Raw genomic sequence first — 15319 nt, forward strand, 5'->3', positions numbered from 1 at the left:
CCCTTCTTGGAAGTTGTGCCTGGTGATGTTGGGTTCCTTGGTGAGGGAGAGGATGGGCTGGGTGTCATCGGCATAGGAGACTATGTTCAGGCCACAGGTTCTGAAGATGGTTGCGAGGGGGGCCATGTAGATGTTTTAGAGGATGGGGCTGAGGGAGGATCCCTGGGGTACTTCACACCTGGTCTCTGTTGGCTCCGAGAGTTTGGGTGCGAAATGAACAGATTCAGTTGAGGGCGGATGCCGGTGTCGTGGAGTCTGGTGGCTAGTGTGTGGTGGGAGATGGTGTCGAAGGGAGCTGAGAGGTCCAGGAGGATGAGGGCTGCCATTTGACCCTTTTTGTGGAGGGAACAGATGTTGTTGGTGGCAGAGAGTAGGGCGGTCTTGTGCTGTGGTTGCTGCAGAATCTGTATTGGGAGATGTCCAGGGCGTTGTTGGCTTTGATGAAGTTTGCTAGCTGGGTGTTGACGGCCTTTTCAGTGACCTTGGCTGCAAATGTAAGCAGGGAGATGGGCCTGAAGTTCTTGTGGTCCATTGGGTCTGCAAAAGTTCTCTTCAGGAGGGTGTTGACTGTGGCATGTTTCAATTGTCGGGGAAATTGGCGGTCTCGAGGGAGCAGTTGATCGTCTAACGTAGTTCAGGTGCGATGGCCATGGCCACTCTGTGGAAGATGTGGGGAGGACAGGGGTCTGAGGGTGCTCCAGAGTGGATGCTTTTCATGGTCGTTAAGATGTCTTCTATCGTGAGTGGGGTCCAAGTGAGCAGGGTCTGTTGGGTCGCGTTGCTGGAGGTGGAGGCTGCATCTATGCGGCGATCTTAGTTGTCTAAGTTGTCGTAGAGCGTCTTAATCTTGAGGTGAAAAAAGGTATTTTGCAAAAGTCTTGGGAGGGTGGGATGTCTGTTATTTCGCTGCCGGGTTTGGCAAATTCCTGGATGATGGAAAAGAGTTCTTTGGAGTTGTGGGCATTGGTGAGGATTCTGCCTTGGAGGAAGTTCTTCTTTGTGGATTTGATGAGTTGGAGGTGTGATGTGGTGGCTGTTCTGTAGGCGGTGCATGTTTCTGGGGTTTTGCCATTCCTCCATGTCTTTTCCAGTCGTCGGCAGTAGCAATTGGATTCTTAGACTGCAGGGGTGAACCAGCTTGATTTTTTGCTGTGTCGTCGTGTAGCTTTCTTGAGTGGGGCAAGTGTGTTGTCGCAGTTTGTGATCCAGCAGTGGAGGTTCTGTGCTGCGGTGTTGGCATCTGGTGTACAGTGGGTTTTCTGAAGGAGAAGTGCATGCAGTGGTGGTCAGTCCAAAGAAGTTCCGTAGTGTGGCTGTAGGAAACGCTGTTTCCTTCTGTGAAGATGAGGTTGAATGTGTGCCCCACTGTGTCTATGGACGGTGACAAGTTGCTTCTGTCCTATGTTGGCGGGGTTCTCTAGTAACGCTGTGGTGTTGGGGTTGTCGTGGTTGTCCAGGTGGAAGTTTAGGTCTCCAAGTGGGATGTAGTCTGTGGAGGTGAGGGTGTGGGGTAAGGTGAGGTTGGCGTAGGTGTCAGTGAAAAGCACACAGGGGTCGAGCTACCTGTAGATAAAGGTTCCGCGAAGAGTCGTTTTGGTGTTTGTCTGGAGCAGGAAGTGGAAATGCTCCATGAGAGTAGTAGTGTCGTCTGTGCCAGTAGTTGTCATGCGAAGGGAGATTTTGTGGACGATGGCGAGGCCTCCTCCTGGGCGGGTGGGGAATTCTTTTCACAGGATCTAGTATCCGTCAGGAATGACAGTGGTGATGTCGGGGCTGAGTTGGAGGTTTCTGTGAGAAAAACGACATTGAGCACCTGGATGTTGAGGAGGTCCCAGATGTCTATGGTGTGCTTGTGTAGGAAGCACACTTTGACGAGGATGCAGTTGAGTGGCTTCTGGGCGGTGATGTGTGGTAGGCTGGGGATGCTGCTGGGTTCCGGCTGTGGGTGAAGGTGCAGCAGCAGGGTCAACAGGAGATCAGGCCTTGGGTGTTGCTCGGCGTCAAAAAGCTGGCATTTGTTGCTGTGTCCAGTATTGAGAGCATGGAGGGTGCTGGAGTTGCCAGGGTCCCTGGTGCTGGTCGCAATCGATTCAGGGATGGTTGCAGACTGGCTTGCCGTTAGCGCACCCGTGGCGTGGCCACCATTAAGTAGGGGTCTGGAGGGCGGTCACCTGGGAAGTGGGAGCGGGAAGGAAACCCTGGAGGAGGGAGGGGACATGGGGCCAGCAGCAGCGGGTAGCGCAAAAGTAGAGTGAAGACCAAAAGATAAGAAGGAACAGAAAGAGAAAAGAGAGCAGAGAGAGAAAAGGGAGCAGAGAGAGCAAAAGAAAGAAAAGAGGACAGTGAAAAATGCCAAAAGAGGCGAACCAGCAGAGTGCTCTCTCACTGGACCATCAGGGATGAGGCACAGGCAGGAGCCAGTATGTGAAGGAGGACCCCGAACCGTTGGCAAAACGGAGAGCTCAGGGTTCACAGGGCAGCACTTACAGGTGGAGCTGGGCAGGGGAGAGCATGCACACTGACCAGGTCTGCATTGCGTTGCGGTCGTTGAACACTGCATGCTTATTGGGCCGCTACTCCCACACTCTGTGGGACATGGTTGCGCAAGTGATGCCACAAGTCCCGAAGGAGGCCCAGGCCTTAAACTTCCAAGCAGTGAAAGATGGGAGAGATGTAGCAAAGTTTACCATCTAGTGTGGTTTGGATACGACCAGCTCACTGGGCAGAGCGGCTTCGATGATTTTGGCTTTTTAACGCCATGCCTGGCTGAGAATATCAGGCTTTTCAGGGGATGTCTATGCTTCCCTCATGGACATGCCCTTTGATGGCAACTGTCTCTTTGGAGACTGGAGCACTTTAAGGAATCACAAGCTACAGCCAAGTCCTTGGGCCTCTCAGTTGCCCCCGTCAACCACAGTATGCCCCTTTTGTGGCTATGGAAGGGGTTTAACCACACCAACCCTACTCCAGCCACGTCCCCACGCCACCTTCCCAGGCTGTGCAGGGGCCAGGTCGTGGTTCATATCGAACCCGTGGATCAGGCGGCCAGATGTTTTCCACAACCACGACTCGCCCCACAGCTGCAGTTCTAAGCCCTCCTAGTCTTGCTCTACAAGATCATGGGCATCCGGTTGGTGACAGAATAAGCCATCATCCCCTCCACTGCCAGTCCATAGCATTAGACAGGTGGGTTTTACAGATCATTCAAAGAGGCTACTTCCTTCCCTTTTAATCCTCCCTCCCCTTTTGCCTCCATCCCAAAATCGGCTGACGGAGCATCAATTGTCCTTGCTCTACAAGGACGTCACTGCTCTCTTGGCCAAGGGAGCCATAGAGAGGGTGCCAGTATCAGAAGTAGGCAGTGACTGCTCTTCCCTCTATTTCCTGATTCCCAAAAAGAACAAGGGGGTTTGCACTATCCTGGATCTGAGAACCCTCAACCTGTTCCTCGAAAAAGGAGAAGTTCAACATGCTGACTTTGGTTCAGGTATTGTCTGCTCTGGACCCAATAGACTGGATGGTATCGCTGGACTTGCAGGGCATCTATAACCATATTCATTACCTGCCTGTGCATTGGTGTTACCTGCGATTTAGAGGAGCCACGAGCATTACCATTGGCCTTCAAGTTTTCACCAAGGTGATGGTGGTGGTTGCAGCTCTTCCGCAGGGATCAGGGGTGGGTGCTAGTCTTCCCCTATCTCGACTACTGACAACTGAAGACAGGCTCGCCTCAGGCTATCATCTCCCACCTCCAGACTACAGTGGACCGTATACATTTGCTGGGGTTCAATATCAACGTGCAAAAGTCACACCTGACTCCCTCACAGATGCTCCCTTTCATCTGCGCTGTTCTGGACACAGTGCAGTTTTCGACTTATCCTCCCAAGCTGCAAGCCCGGGATATTCAGACTATGATACCAATGTTTCAGACTCTATCCTGGATTTCGGCGCGAATGACTCTGAAGCTAATGGGCCTCAAGTCTTGCTGCATCCTACTAGTAACAGATGGCATATGCGGGTTCTGCAGTGGGATCTGAAGTTACACTGGGTGCAGCACCAGGGGAATCTCTCAGACAGTATTCAGATCTCAGAGGGAACTGAAAAAGATCTGCTAAAGAACTGTGGTTGGGTCAGAGGCAGAACTCTCTCCCTTCCCCAACCAGACCTCACAATAGTAACAGATGCGTCACTTCTAGGGTGAGGTGTAGTTCAGAGGACTCCGGTCCTTGGTGGAATCTAGACTCCACATCAACATGCTGGAGCTCCGAGCGGTCCGACTGGAACTAAAATCCTTCCTACCCTCCATCAAGGGAATGCATGTCTAAGTGTTTACAGACAACACCACCGCCATGTAGTACTGCAACAAACAAGGTAGGGTGTGGTTGTGGACCCTTTGTCAAGAGGCCCTGCATCTCTGGTATTTTGTCTGGAACAGTAGGGCATATCCCTGGTGGTTCAACACCTGGAAAGTTCCCTGAATGAGAGAGTGGACAAACTCAGCCATCGTTTCGTAGCGGATCACGAATGGTATCTCCATCTGGAGGTGACGCGAGGTCTCTTTCAGCAGTGGAGAGAGCCTTGGTTAGATCTGTTCTCCTCAGCTGAGAATGCGAAATGTCAGCAGTTTTTAGCGCTGGGGTTTCCAAGGCAGCTCTTGCTCGAAGACGCTTTTCATCTTGAGTGGAGCTCAGGCCTCTTGTATACCTTTACAGCCATGCCACTCCTCCCAGAGTTCTCAAGAAGATCAGGGTCAAATTCAGCCTTGTGGCTCTGGACTGGGCACAGAGAATCTGGTATTCTGAGCTTCTGAACATGAGCATTGATACTCCGATCAGGCTCCCTCTTCGGGAGGATCTTCTGTTGCAGGGGACTTTTTAGTTTAGAAATTGTCTGCAGCCCACCACCGGGGATGGTTTCACTTGGGTATCTATTCAAAGGTATGGAATCTGTGGCTAAACGTCTCTATAGGAAGAACAAGCTACTTACCTTCAGTAACGCATTATCTAGTAGAGAGAAGACCTAGCCACATATTCCTTACCAACTCACCCATCCTCCCCACTCTGAGGACAAGCTTCTAGAGTTAAGGCTGATCCCTTTCAGGGCCCTAGTTTGTCAGTGCACTTCATGGATCCGCTCTTCTGGCACAGAAAATCATGAAAAGTAACTGACATCAGTTGGCACCTATATAGGTGACATGGATGTCACTTCAGCACAGACGATGCCACGTGGAGCCAACCAACGCCACCTACCATTGCGTAGGAGCGTCCTTGGGAAAAAATATTTTGGATCCAGTCTGACGCCTAAGAACCTCAAAGGTAGGAAATCTGCAGCTAGATCTTGTATCTACCAGATAATGTGTTACCAAAGGTAAGTAACTTGTTTGTCAAGAGCTAGGATACTACAAAACACACAATACTCATTAGTGTTCCCAGCCTCGTCCATCCATTATGTGTGGAGGTTAGCATCTCTGATTTCTTTTTTTCAGGGGATGAGAAATAATCACCTCCTGCAATACTGGCAAATTGTACAAAGGCCCACATCTAACTCTCTAGTGCTGGAGAAACATCTTCATTTACCAAAGTTGCACTAGGAAATCCTAGCTCTGCTCCTAAACGCTCTCTGAAGCATGTCTTCCATAAACAATACAACAAATTATTTTTTTCCATGTTTGTGTTAGTGTTATAGAAAAAATGGTGCCCTTGAGACCTATCCTGGTTTCAGGAAGCTAAATCAATTTTCAAAGGGAACAATCACTCAGAGTGAATACCATTAAGGAAGCCATCACTCTAATGGAAGAAGGGGGCTCTATGAGATCATTAGATCTTCAAAGCATGTCTCTTGATGAACCTACTGAACTTCAACACTGGTTTGCACTACCAGTTCAAAGCTTTTCCGTTTTGCTTCATCACGCGGAATTTTAATCAGATGTCTAGCTTCACTACTAGTACATATGAGGAACCAAGGACATAAATGTTTTCTTTACTGGACGAATGATAACTCAAGACTAGGTCACTACATCAAGCAAAATGGTGCACAGGTGCTGCCTGACAGTTTTCAAAGGCCTGTGTCCTACTCTGAGTGACAACAAGTTAATTTTAATACCCTCCAGAAGTCCTACGATATAGACCAGTGAAAGACTTTCTATTTGCATAAAAGCGGAAATGGTGAGATCCATGTCTAAAGACTTTTGCAGTTGAAAGTCAACCACAGTGCACACCAAAAAGTCGACCCTTGACCTCTTGCATTTCAAAGATACCTTCCTGTTGTTTCCAGTTGTGACTTTTACAGCAAGAATTGCATCTGCAGTGAATCAAGCATCAAGATAGTAGGACAACATGGTTACAATTGCACACTACCTAAATAAGGTATGCCCTGTTGTAAAGGAGCATGCCCCTGAATCTGATGGTGAGCCATCCTTTCCTTCATCTGCAGCCAGGATACATCATGACAACAGATGCATCATGGGAATATTGTGTGTTGATTGACAGGAGCGATAAACCAAATGTCTTTGGCCAGGGATGGCAAGAAGTAACACCTGAGGTGCTTTAGCTCAAGGCCATCTTATTAAATCTCACAGTCTTCCATCCCAGACATTTAGTGCTAAGAACAGACACGGCTACATCAATGTATTTTATAAGCAAACCTGGAAACATCTTGTAAATTATTAGGTATTCAGTATCACCCAGTCATGATCTTTAAGAATGACTCCCTATGTTGTATGTACATACTGTGCATCTCCTAACAGTATTTTGCAGTCAGTGATATTATGCGTCCAAATCCTGTCCCTATAGTTGTATGTTTTATTCTTGTTCTTTTACGTATCCACTGGTATTTATTAATTTATATAAGGTTGACAACCAACGCTGCTTAACTATACATATTGTCAGCAGCTCTTTAAAATCGAAGAGTTGCCTTGGCCAGGTTATTTTAATCACTAGCCTCAGGAAGCAGTAGAAGCAGGGGTGTGTGTGTTGATTCAGAATCTCTCTATTTCTGATAGGCCAATACACTGTGTGCTTTCCTCAAATTATCTAATCATCCCATTTGGGAACATCTTTGATATTATTCAGTAGTCCGAGCCCTTAATTTCTTGAAGGAATAACCCTCCTTTCTGGAGTAAACTCGGACTTAAAAAGTGTAGGAGTTACGAGTGGCCAGAATGTCATGAACCAGCGTGTCGGTACCACCAAGTCCCACATCTTCAATGGAGTGGTTCGTATATGGCCATATTCCAACTACATAAGGTACCCCACATGGTCCTTGTAGGCCCAGAGTTTGTCAGATATTTTTTGGGACAATGAGCTTGTTGCAAATGGGGCTATTGTAAGACGCAGTGTAAAAATGAGAACTAAACATCATGGCTATGGGATTCAGGGGCACACTTCCTAAAGGATATCTCAAAATTGTTGTGTGGTATGCTTATTTAGCAGCTAAAATAGAGAACAACAGCCCTCTGTAATGAAATTTCATTTTGTTAACACTCCCATTCCAATGTACTTAGTGAAGCCGTGTTAATCTTGATAATCTATTATATGCTGTTCCCCTTTCTTTTTCTCCAGGAGGGTCTTCCACTACAAAAAACGAAAGATCAAATTGAAGACGAGTTAAAAAAGGAATATGACGCCTATTTGGAGCTCCAGAAAACCACACTGGCAGGAATATTGAGCGCAAATCCCCAGACATAACTTTTTCTAGAATTAGTTCCAATAATAGAGAAAATTCATTGTGGTAGATCATTAGGTATTTTCTTTCGGTTGTCTATGAGACAATCAACTCTAATTTTTCGGACCTTTGTCCATTTCATATGTTCAAGATACTGATTATGTGAAGGTATGCGAATCACATTTTTTGTGTTTAAACAGTCTGCGGTGAGCCCTAACACTGTTTTTATCTGAAAAGTGGTTGAAAACAATTTTTTTCATATATCATAGAGTAACTGGGGTTGCCTGTATTTCCACTATTGCACGTTGCATGCTTCCTGGTACAGATGAACAGGAATACTTCTGTTGTCAGTTCAGGGCCCGTATTATGTATTAGGTGAACTATTCATGTTTGTGCCACAGCGCACCTTTAAACAGGTGCGCTGGGCGCAAAATGAACAGTGCACTGGATTACAATGAATGCAGTGCCTTCAAGCGAGCTGCATACTCTGGTGCATTAGGGCACCAACCTGCACTTCAGAGAGGGGACAGAGATCCTCTTGCTAATGGGTATATGGAATGACTGCACCCGCTTGCAGGAGGGATGTCTTGGGGGTCCATGGGACCCCTTCGTCCCCTCCATAGGGCTATCCTCGGGTGCACTGACATCTTTTTGTGGTGGGCTGTCAGTGTGCCTTTGCGCCCACTTCCATAATATGGCGTGGGTGCAGAGGAAAAGAGATTCCTTCATTTGCATGAAGCCATGCACCCTTGTAAATGAGGCATGCCCTCTCTAAATAGCCAGGCGCAGCCTGTGCAGGTAAGGGTGGTGGGGCAAGTGGTCGACAGATGAAAACCAGGTACACTTAAATTTACAAAACCAAAAACCAAGTGCCTTGCACTCCCCGCATCGGTGATGCGGCGAGCGCATAGTAAGTGGTTTTAATTTTTTTTAAATTTAAGTTTACCTCGTCGTCTGTTGATACACACTCCACCCCACCCCACCACTCTTACCTGCACAGGCCACACCTGGAAATAACGCTGGCACTACATGTATACCAGCGCTATAAGTATTACAGAAGGGCCAAACAAGCTTCTGCAGCTCCTTCTGTAATACCAAAGTGTCTAGGTGGAGACCATGCCCTTTGCGTCCCAGTGCAATTCGTATAATATGGCACCTGGTCTCACTTTATTGCTACTTCGCTGCATACATTCAGTATGGTGTTACAACGTTTTACATGTCAATTGGCTATACTTTGTAGAGATTGCAATACATTGGATCACGGATGTCAAGTGACCAATTATGACACAGAATGATAGTGGTTGATATAGCGGCATCACACATCTTTGATCCAAATCGATGATGCCATCCATTACACCTGTCTTTACCTCCCTATACACACAACACACTGACTTTAATTACTGGTTGGCTAGAATAAGGGCAAGGTGTGCAAAAGTCTGAAATTAAGCTACTGTCTCTTTCCTCCGCTCAATTGTGAGGCAGTAAAGAATAGTGCCAAGGGTTCCAAATTGGAAGAGTGGCTTAGCAACTACTACATGTGGTTACTCCTAATTGATATAATTTGATTTGATGGTTAGAACAATCTCACACTTGCCTCTATAGTTTTGACAGTAGATGTGCAATTGAAGTCTGTAAATCTCTTATCAAACACCTTACCTCCAAGGCGAAGATACAGTGTTGTGTAAAATGCATTTTTAATGTTCTGCTTTCCTGTTGCACTTACTGTCCTGTAAGATCTCAACATTTGAGATTTTTAGAAGCTTACAGCATTGATAATTGAACATAAGTTGTTTGGTATTTTACAACTAGGTGTCCAGCACCGCTTCATATCCACTTCGATGCTGATGACGAGCTCAGCTGGTCATCAGGCTTACCTGCTGTGTGCCGATGACGAGCTCAGCTCATCACGTAACGCGGTAATTTAAAAAATGGCACACACAGCGGGAAAAGCCGCCGCAGCGATGCGGCTAAAAGTTGTTGTGGGCAGTACACATTTCAATGTGTATCCCATGCAAACCATGGTTGTTAGATTTTTTACTGTCAGCATTAGCATTTAATGATCTCAACATTTTGAGTATCTCAGCGGGTAAGAATTTATCTACTTTTCAGTTCAAATAATGATATAACATCATTATCCATGGCACCAATAGGTGGCCTAATTGTTTATGTAGTTGTTCAGGCTGAATTACCAGTACCAGTTATTTTTAAAAAGTGTTTTAATTTATTAAAAAGTGTTTAATAACATTTAATGTAAAATCAAAATAAATATTTATGCAATATAGAAGTGTTTTGTTTGTCTGCTGCGCTGTGCTTCTCTTCCCTGTGCATCACATATAGAAAGGTACATTTTTGAGAGTGTTAAGCAGAGTACACAAAAGAGGAAATGAGTTGAAAGGCTGTAAATTTCCTATCAACATGTCATCTAACCAGGTCTTCTTATGGTGATAAGGTGAAGATTTTACCAATCTATGATCTATTGACTGCTTGAACTGTACATGGCAGCAATGAAACCTACTGAATCATGTGGAAACTAGGTGGCTTAATGCCAAAGTCACTAGCAACATTTTCGAGCCATCACTTGAGAAGGATAAAGTGCAAGATCGCTTGAGAGGGACTGCTGGACTTATTTGTAAGAAGTCAAACAAGGACTCATAGTCATTTCTGTTTATTAAGCCTGGCTTGAATTCTGGATAAAAGAAACAGTGGCAAAGTGTATCAATCGCTTCAGTGAAATCTATTCACTTTTTAAATATTTATATTTTTGGCTTTGATAGCTACACCAAATGCATGTGTATCCACTGCGGCAATCTTGGAACAGATTTTAAAACATTGCAGAATGTATTAAAAGAAGCCCGATGCAGGCATGCACACATCCAGACTGACTATACTGGATTGTATCTTGTAATTTTTTAACAAATGCCATGAGAAATGGCTGCCGTGGATGTGTGCACATCGCTGTTGTTAGATATTGAGGTTTCTGGTTGTCAGAGTATGCACCCTGTCCAAGCAGGAGCCACCGTCCTAGTCAGGGTAAGTCAGATACACAACCTAAATTAACCTGTGCTCACCCTCATTGTAGCTTGGCACCGTGCAACTCTTAAATTACAGTAACACAGTGAAAACACCACAAACAGACTCCACACCTGTTTCCAAAAATGGAGAATATTTATCTAAATGAAACAAGACCAAAACAAAATAAAATCCATTCAGTAGAATTCAAGATATACATATTTAAAGATTAAATCCAAAATCAGTGCTTAGAAGTCAGTAGCGCTAAAAGGTTACTTGAGGTCACACCAGACCGGGGTAAATCCAAAGTTCAGGCCGACCGCGATGGAGGACTAAAAACGTAATTTGTGTGGAGCAAGCGTCAGTGTTGAGGACTCCCTGCGTCAGTTCCAATTCACATAGTCTCGTCAATGCCTTGGAGTCGAACATTGCAGTCGGTGTTTAAGGGTTGGCACTGCTTCGAAGTCCAGCCTCACAGCCGCATCTTTGGATCGGCGCTGCATCATCATCGAACCTGGCAGTCGGGACCCACGTTGTCATAGAATCGGCACTGCGTCTGCATCGGAGGGCACTGTATCGGTTCTGATGTGCACAAAGAGGTCACTGCATCGATTGTTGCAGAAAATAGCTGCTTAGCCCACTTCGGAGGCTCAGGACTGGCAAGGAGAGTCAACCAGCAGAGTTGCAGGAAGTCTATTGTGACCCTTAGACTTCAGAGAACAGGAGGAAAGCCAACAAGCCCTTTGAGAAACTTGAGTTCAAGGATGTAGAGCACAGGCCCAGTTCCTCTCACTCTCAGGCAAGAAGCATTAGGCAGCAGGCCAACACAGCAGAGCAGGTAGCAAAGTGGCAGTCCTTTCTAAAGCATAGCAAACAGAAGGCAGCTGGCCAACACAGCAATGTAGGTAGCAAAGTGGCAGTCCCTCCTACAGCACATCAGCTCTTATTCCAGGTAGAATGTCATTGGTTCCAGCAAAGTTCTGATTTGGTTATGTCAGGGGTCCAGTACTCATTCCCAAAAGTGGCTTCGAAATGGGGGAGACATCAAAGAGGCCTTTAAAGATTGCAAGGTCCCTGCCTTTACTGCTCTGGCTCCAGACTCACTGCAGGGGAGCAATGCAGCTATTTTTGTGGGGACTGGCACAAGTGTAAGTGTCAGCTCCTCCCTCCCAATCTTCCTCAAGAAACCCAATCATCCTGGTGATGGGCAATCAGGATGCAAATATCACACCCATTCTCCCTTTATGTGACTGTCTACAGGGAATGCACACATCCCAGCTGTCAACTAACCCCGATGTGTATTCAGAGACAGACAGAGTCACAGAATGGTTAAGGAAAGAAAATACCTTCCTAAAAGTGGCATTTTCAGACTTACAATTTAAAATCCAACTTCACCATGAATTGTGATTTTGAATTGTGAGTCAAGAGACTACGAACCCCAAATCTCTATCCTTGTCCATTTGGAAATTACACTTAAAAGATGTTTTAAAGCAATCCCAATGTTAACCTATGGGAGAGATAGGCATTGCCGTAGTGTAAACAAATGAAGCGTTTTTTCACTACCAGGACATGTGAAACTCAAAAGTACATGTCCTATCTTTTAAATACACTGCACCCTACCCATAGGGCTCCCTAGAGCCTACGGTAGGGGTGACCTGTATGTAATAAAAGAGAAGGTTGGGCCTGGCAAGTAGATAAACTTGCCAGGTCAAAATGGCAATATTAAGCTGCACATACAGGCGCTGCAGTGGCATGTTTAAAGGGCTACTGAGTGGGTGGCACAATTAGTGCTGCAGGCCCACTGGTAGCATTTAATTTACAGGCCATGAGCACATATAGTGCACTCTACTAGGGACTTCTAAGTAAATTAAATATGACTATTGTGGATAAGCCAATGTTACCATGTTTGGAGTACTGAGCATATGCACTTTAGCACTAGTTAGAAGTGGTTAAGTGCCCAGAATCCTAAAGCCAGTAAAAATGAAGTCAGCAACATGGGAAGTCAAAAGGCAAAAAGTCAGGGGAACCATGTCAGAACCCAGAACAGAGGTCATAGTGTGGCAGCAGTAACATCGCGGTGGCGTAATAACCCCAACTGTCCAGAGCGCAATAGTTGGCGAATCCAGACCCATTATTGGAATACAAAGAAAGCCGCTATTCCCTGGCGCGGGTTAGTGGTCTAGTTCTTTCAGCTGTTTCAGGTGCCAGGTTAATGTGGAGCGCGGTCCTTACAAACTGCGCACTTCACCAAGGAACGTTCGGGAGAAGGTCGAGTTTCCCGAAGCTCTTCAGTTTTACGTGAGGTCCTTCGTTTTTGACTAGTGTATTTCCCGCATATCCAAGTACAATAAAAGCGTGTTACTAATTTCAGAGGCGCTTTTAAAAGAATAGTACTCACGAGGTTTCCTGATTCCCGAAGAATTTCAGCTTTTCCTCCAGTGGCAGCTGACTGAAAAAGCGGACTGAAAGAGAATAACAGAGAGTGGGAGGAAGTACAGAGGAAAGAGAGATAAGTGCATATTAAAGAACTGTAAAACAAGAAATGATGAAATGTTCATAGAAATATATCGTGTGAGAGAAGAGTACTTACCTGAATCTGCTGACTCCAGAATACTGTTGAGTCAGTTGGAAAAGAAGATTAAAGTACTGAGAGGAGCCCTGTATAAGAAAAGAGCCATACTTTGATATTTAGCATAAGTAGAATATGGTATAGAGTTACACAATAGTTACACAATAGTAAAGAGATAAATTGCCTGACATTTAATAGTAGATAGATAGTTTACGCATAGGTACATATAATAGTTCTTAGTGCTTACTACTTTTAGCATCAATAAAACAAGAAAGAAGAATAATATCTACAAACTATAATTTAGAAAATGGTAAGATAGCTAAATGTATTATAATTAATAGATTCATATACTGAGGCCAATATAGATTTAGACAAGGTTAATAGGAATGCTTATTTGTTAACAGGTTTAATAACACAGAAGGTCGATGAACCATTACGACACATCCTCACACTATGTAGAGAATCAAAATCTCTGGATGACTTGGTAACTAGAGGAACAGACTAGAGTAGTATGTTAGAGTAGAGTAGAGTAGAGTAGAGTAGAGTAGAGTAGAGTTATAAGAATAATTATTGTTACTATATTTAAGTATTCTCTGATTAAAGAAGTCTGCTGGACGGACATTACAAGAGAAGCTGAGGAAGAGTTCCAGAGCAGTCTCTTCTGCTTATTTGTTATTTTATCCACTCCCCCTCCCTCCTTTGGGGTCTCGGAGAGTCTAGTTCTTACTGGCTCTGTGGAATCCTAGAGAGGGAGTTGGGAACTATCGACTTTCTGCTCCTGCGCAAGACCCAGTGGTAAGATTTAACTTAAGCTCTGACAAACCACGTCAAGGATGCCAGGTCTAACATATGAGGACATATTTGAATGCATTTTTGTTTATTTCAATTAAATCCATTGCAAGATCTCTGCCGTGGATGGAAGTGCACCCGCAGTGGTTCATTTCATTTATTCTTTTTTTTCAGTTAAGATAACCATAAAAGATTACATAAAATAATACAATTATGCCATAATATATCCATGAAAATTAAAACACAATGCTACAATATTCAATTTGAAGCGAACCTAGATCAAAACCGACCAAATTGAAAATGTTCTTGCGGTATTACAAGTTACATAAATATTAAATAATTAAAAATGTTAATAAAAAACAGATTTGAGCAACAGCTCTTTCAAACCATTCTAAATAAAGGGGAGTACCTGTACAAGAAAATAATCCCAATAAAATAAAATTTTAAAACAGACATTCTCATAAACAGACTTTTTACATAATATACAAATAAAAATATATTTCATATTATTTCAGTAAAGTGCACGTGCCAAGTCCAAATATCTCCAAATTCGTTTTCTTAACCTAGAGTTTCCGACCTTCCCTTTTCCTTATCAAACTCTCACCAAACAAATATCGACTGACACTAAAACCCACAGTCTGCCTGGTGTCAGAGCGTATTAGTCTCTCTGCTTCAAGGCAGGATCTGGTACCAAGCAGACGGCAAATAGGTTTTATCCATTTCTTCCTACAATGCGCATAGGCCGGACAAAAGAACATCAGATGTGCCTCGCTCTCCGTTACACCTAGATTGCACAAAACACACCTATCCTCCATTTCCTTGGCCAGCGCCCATTTCACTGTATTTCACTTTATTTGTAGGATACCATAACGATATTTGAGATGTAGAAACTTAGCCAATTGTGGCTGTATTTCATCAATTAAGGGTTCAAAATTCAAACCTATTTTCATTTAAAGGAATTGTGTGGTCAAAGACCCAACCCTATAAGAATGGGACATGGAATCATGTATAAATTTTGAGGCCAAAGTCAGATCAGACGGCTCATCCCAGTAATGCCTTAATCCCAATTTAAAAAACCAATCATGAATATGCAACCCAACACCTTCATTTAACCCCAAAATTTCTTCTAGACCTTCCCTGTAGTGGATAAGCTCTTCTGTGCTCTATAAGCGAACCCAAAACAATCGTCTAAGGTTAGCTTGATCGTCCACCGTTTGAAATTTAAGTCCATCAGTACAGGAATCAATGGTGTCCGTGTGGGCAAACTTAATATTTTCCTAAGAAACTTGG

General features: G+C 44.5%; 1 protein-coding gene across 1 annotated transcript in view; it reads left to right on the top strand.

The window, feature by feature from the left end:
* Window positions 1–7821, top strand: part of DNAI3 (dynein axonemal intermediate chain 3) — a 1122635-nt gene extending 1114814 nt beyond the window's left edge. Inside the window, exon 23 of the mRNA XM_086954055.1 lies at window positions 7560–7821. Coding sequence (XP_086810181.1) covers window positions 7560–7685 — 126 coding nt within the window. The 3' untranslated portion in view covers window positions 7686–7821. The remainder of the gene's footprint in view (window positions 1–7559) is intronic.
* The last annotated feature ends 7498 nt before the right edge of the window (window positions 7822–15319 follow it).

Source organism: Lissotriton vulgaris, chromosome 1_1 (assembly GCF_964263255.1).
Source record: "Lissotriton vulgaris chromosome 1_1, aLisVul1.2, whole genome shotgun sequence".
Lineage (NCBI taxonomy): Eukaryota > Metazoa > Chordata > Amphibia > Caudata > Salamandridae > Lissotriton > Lissotriton vulgaris.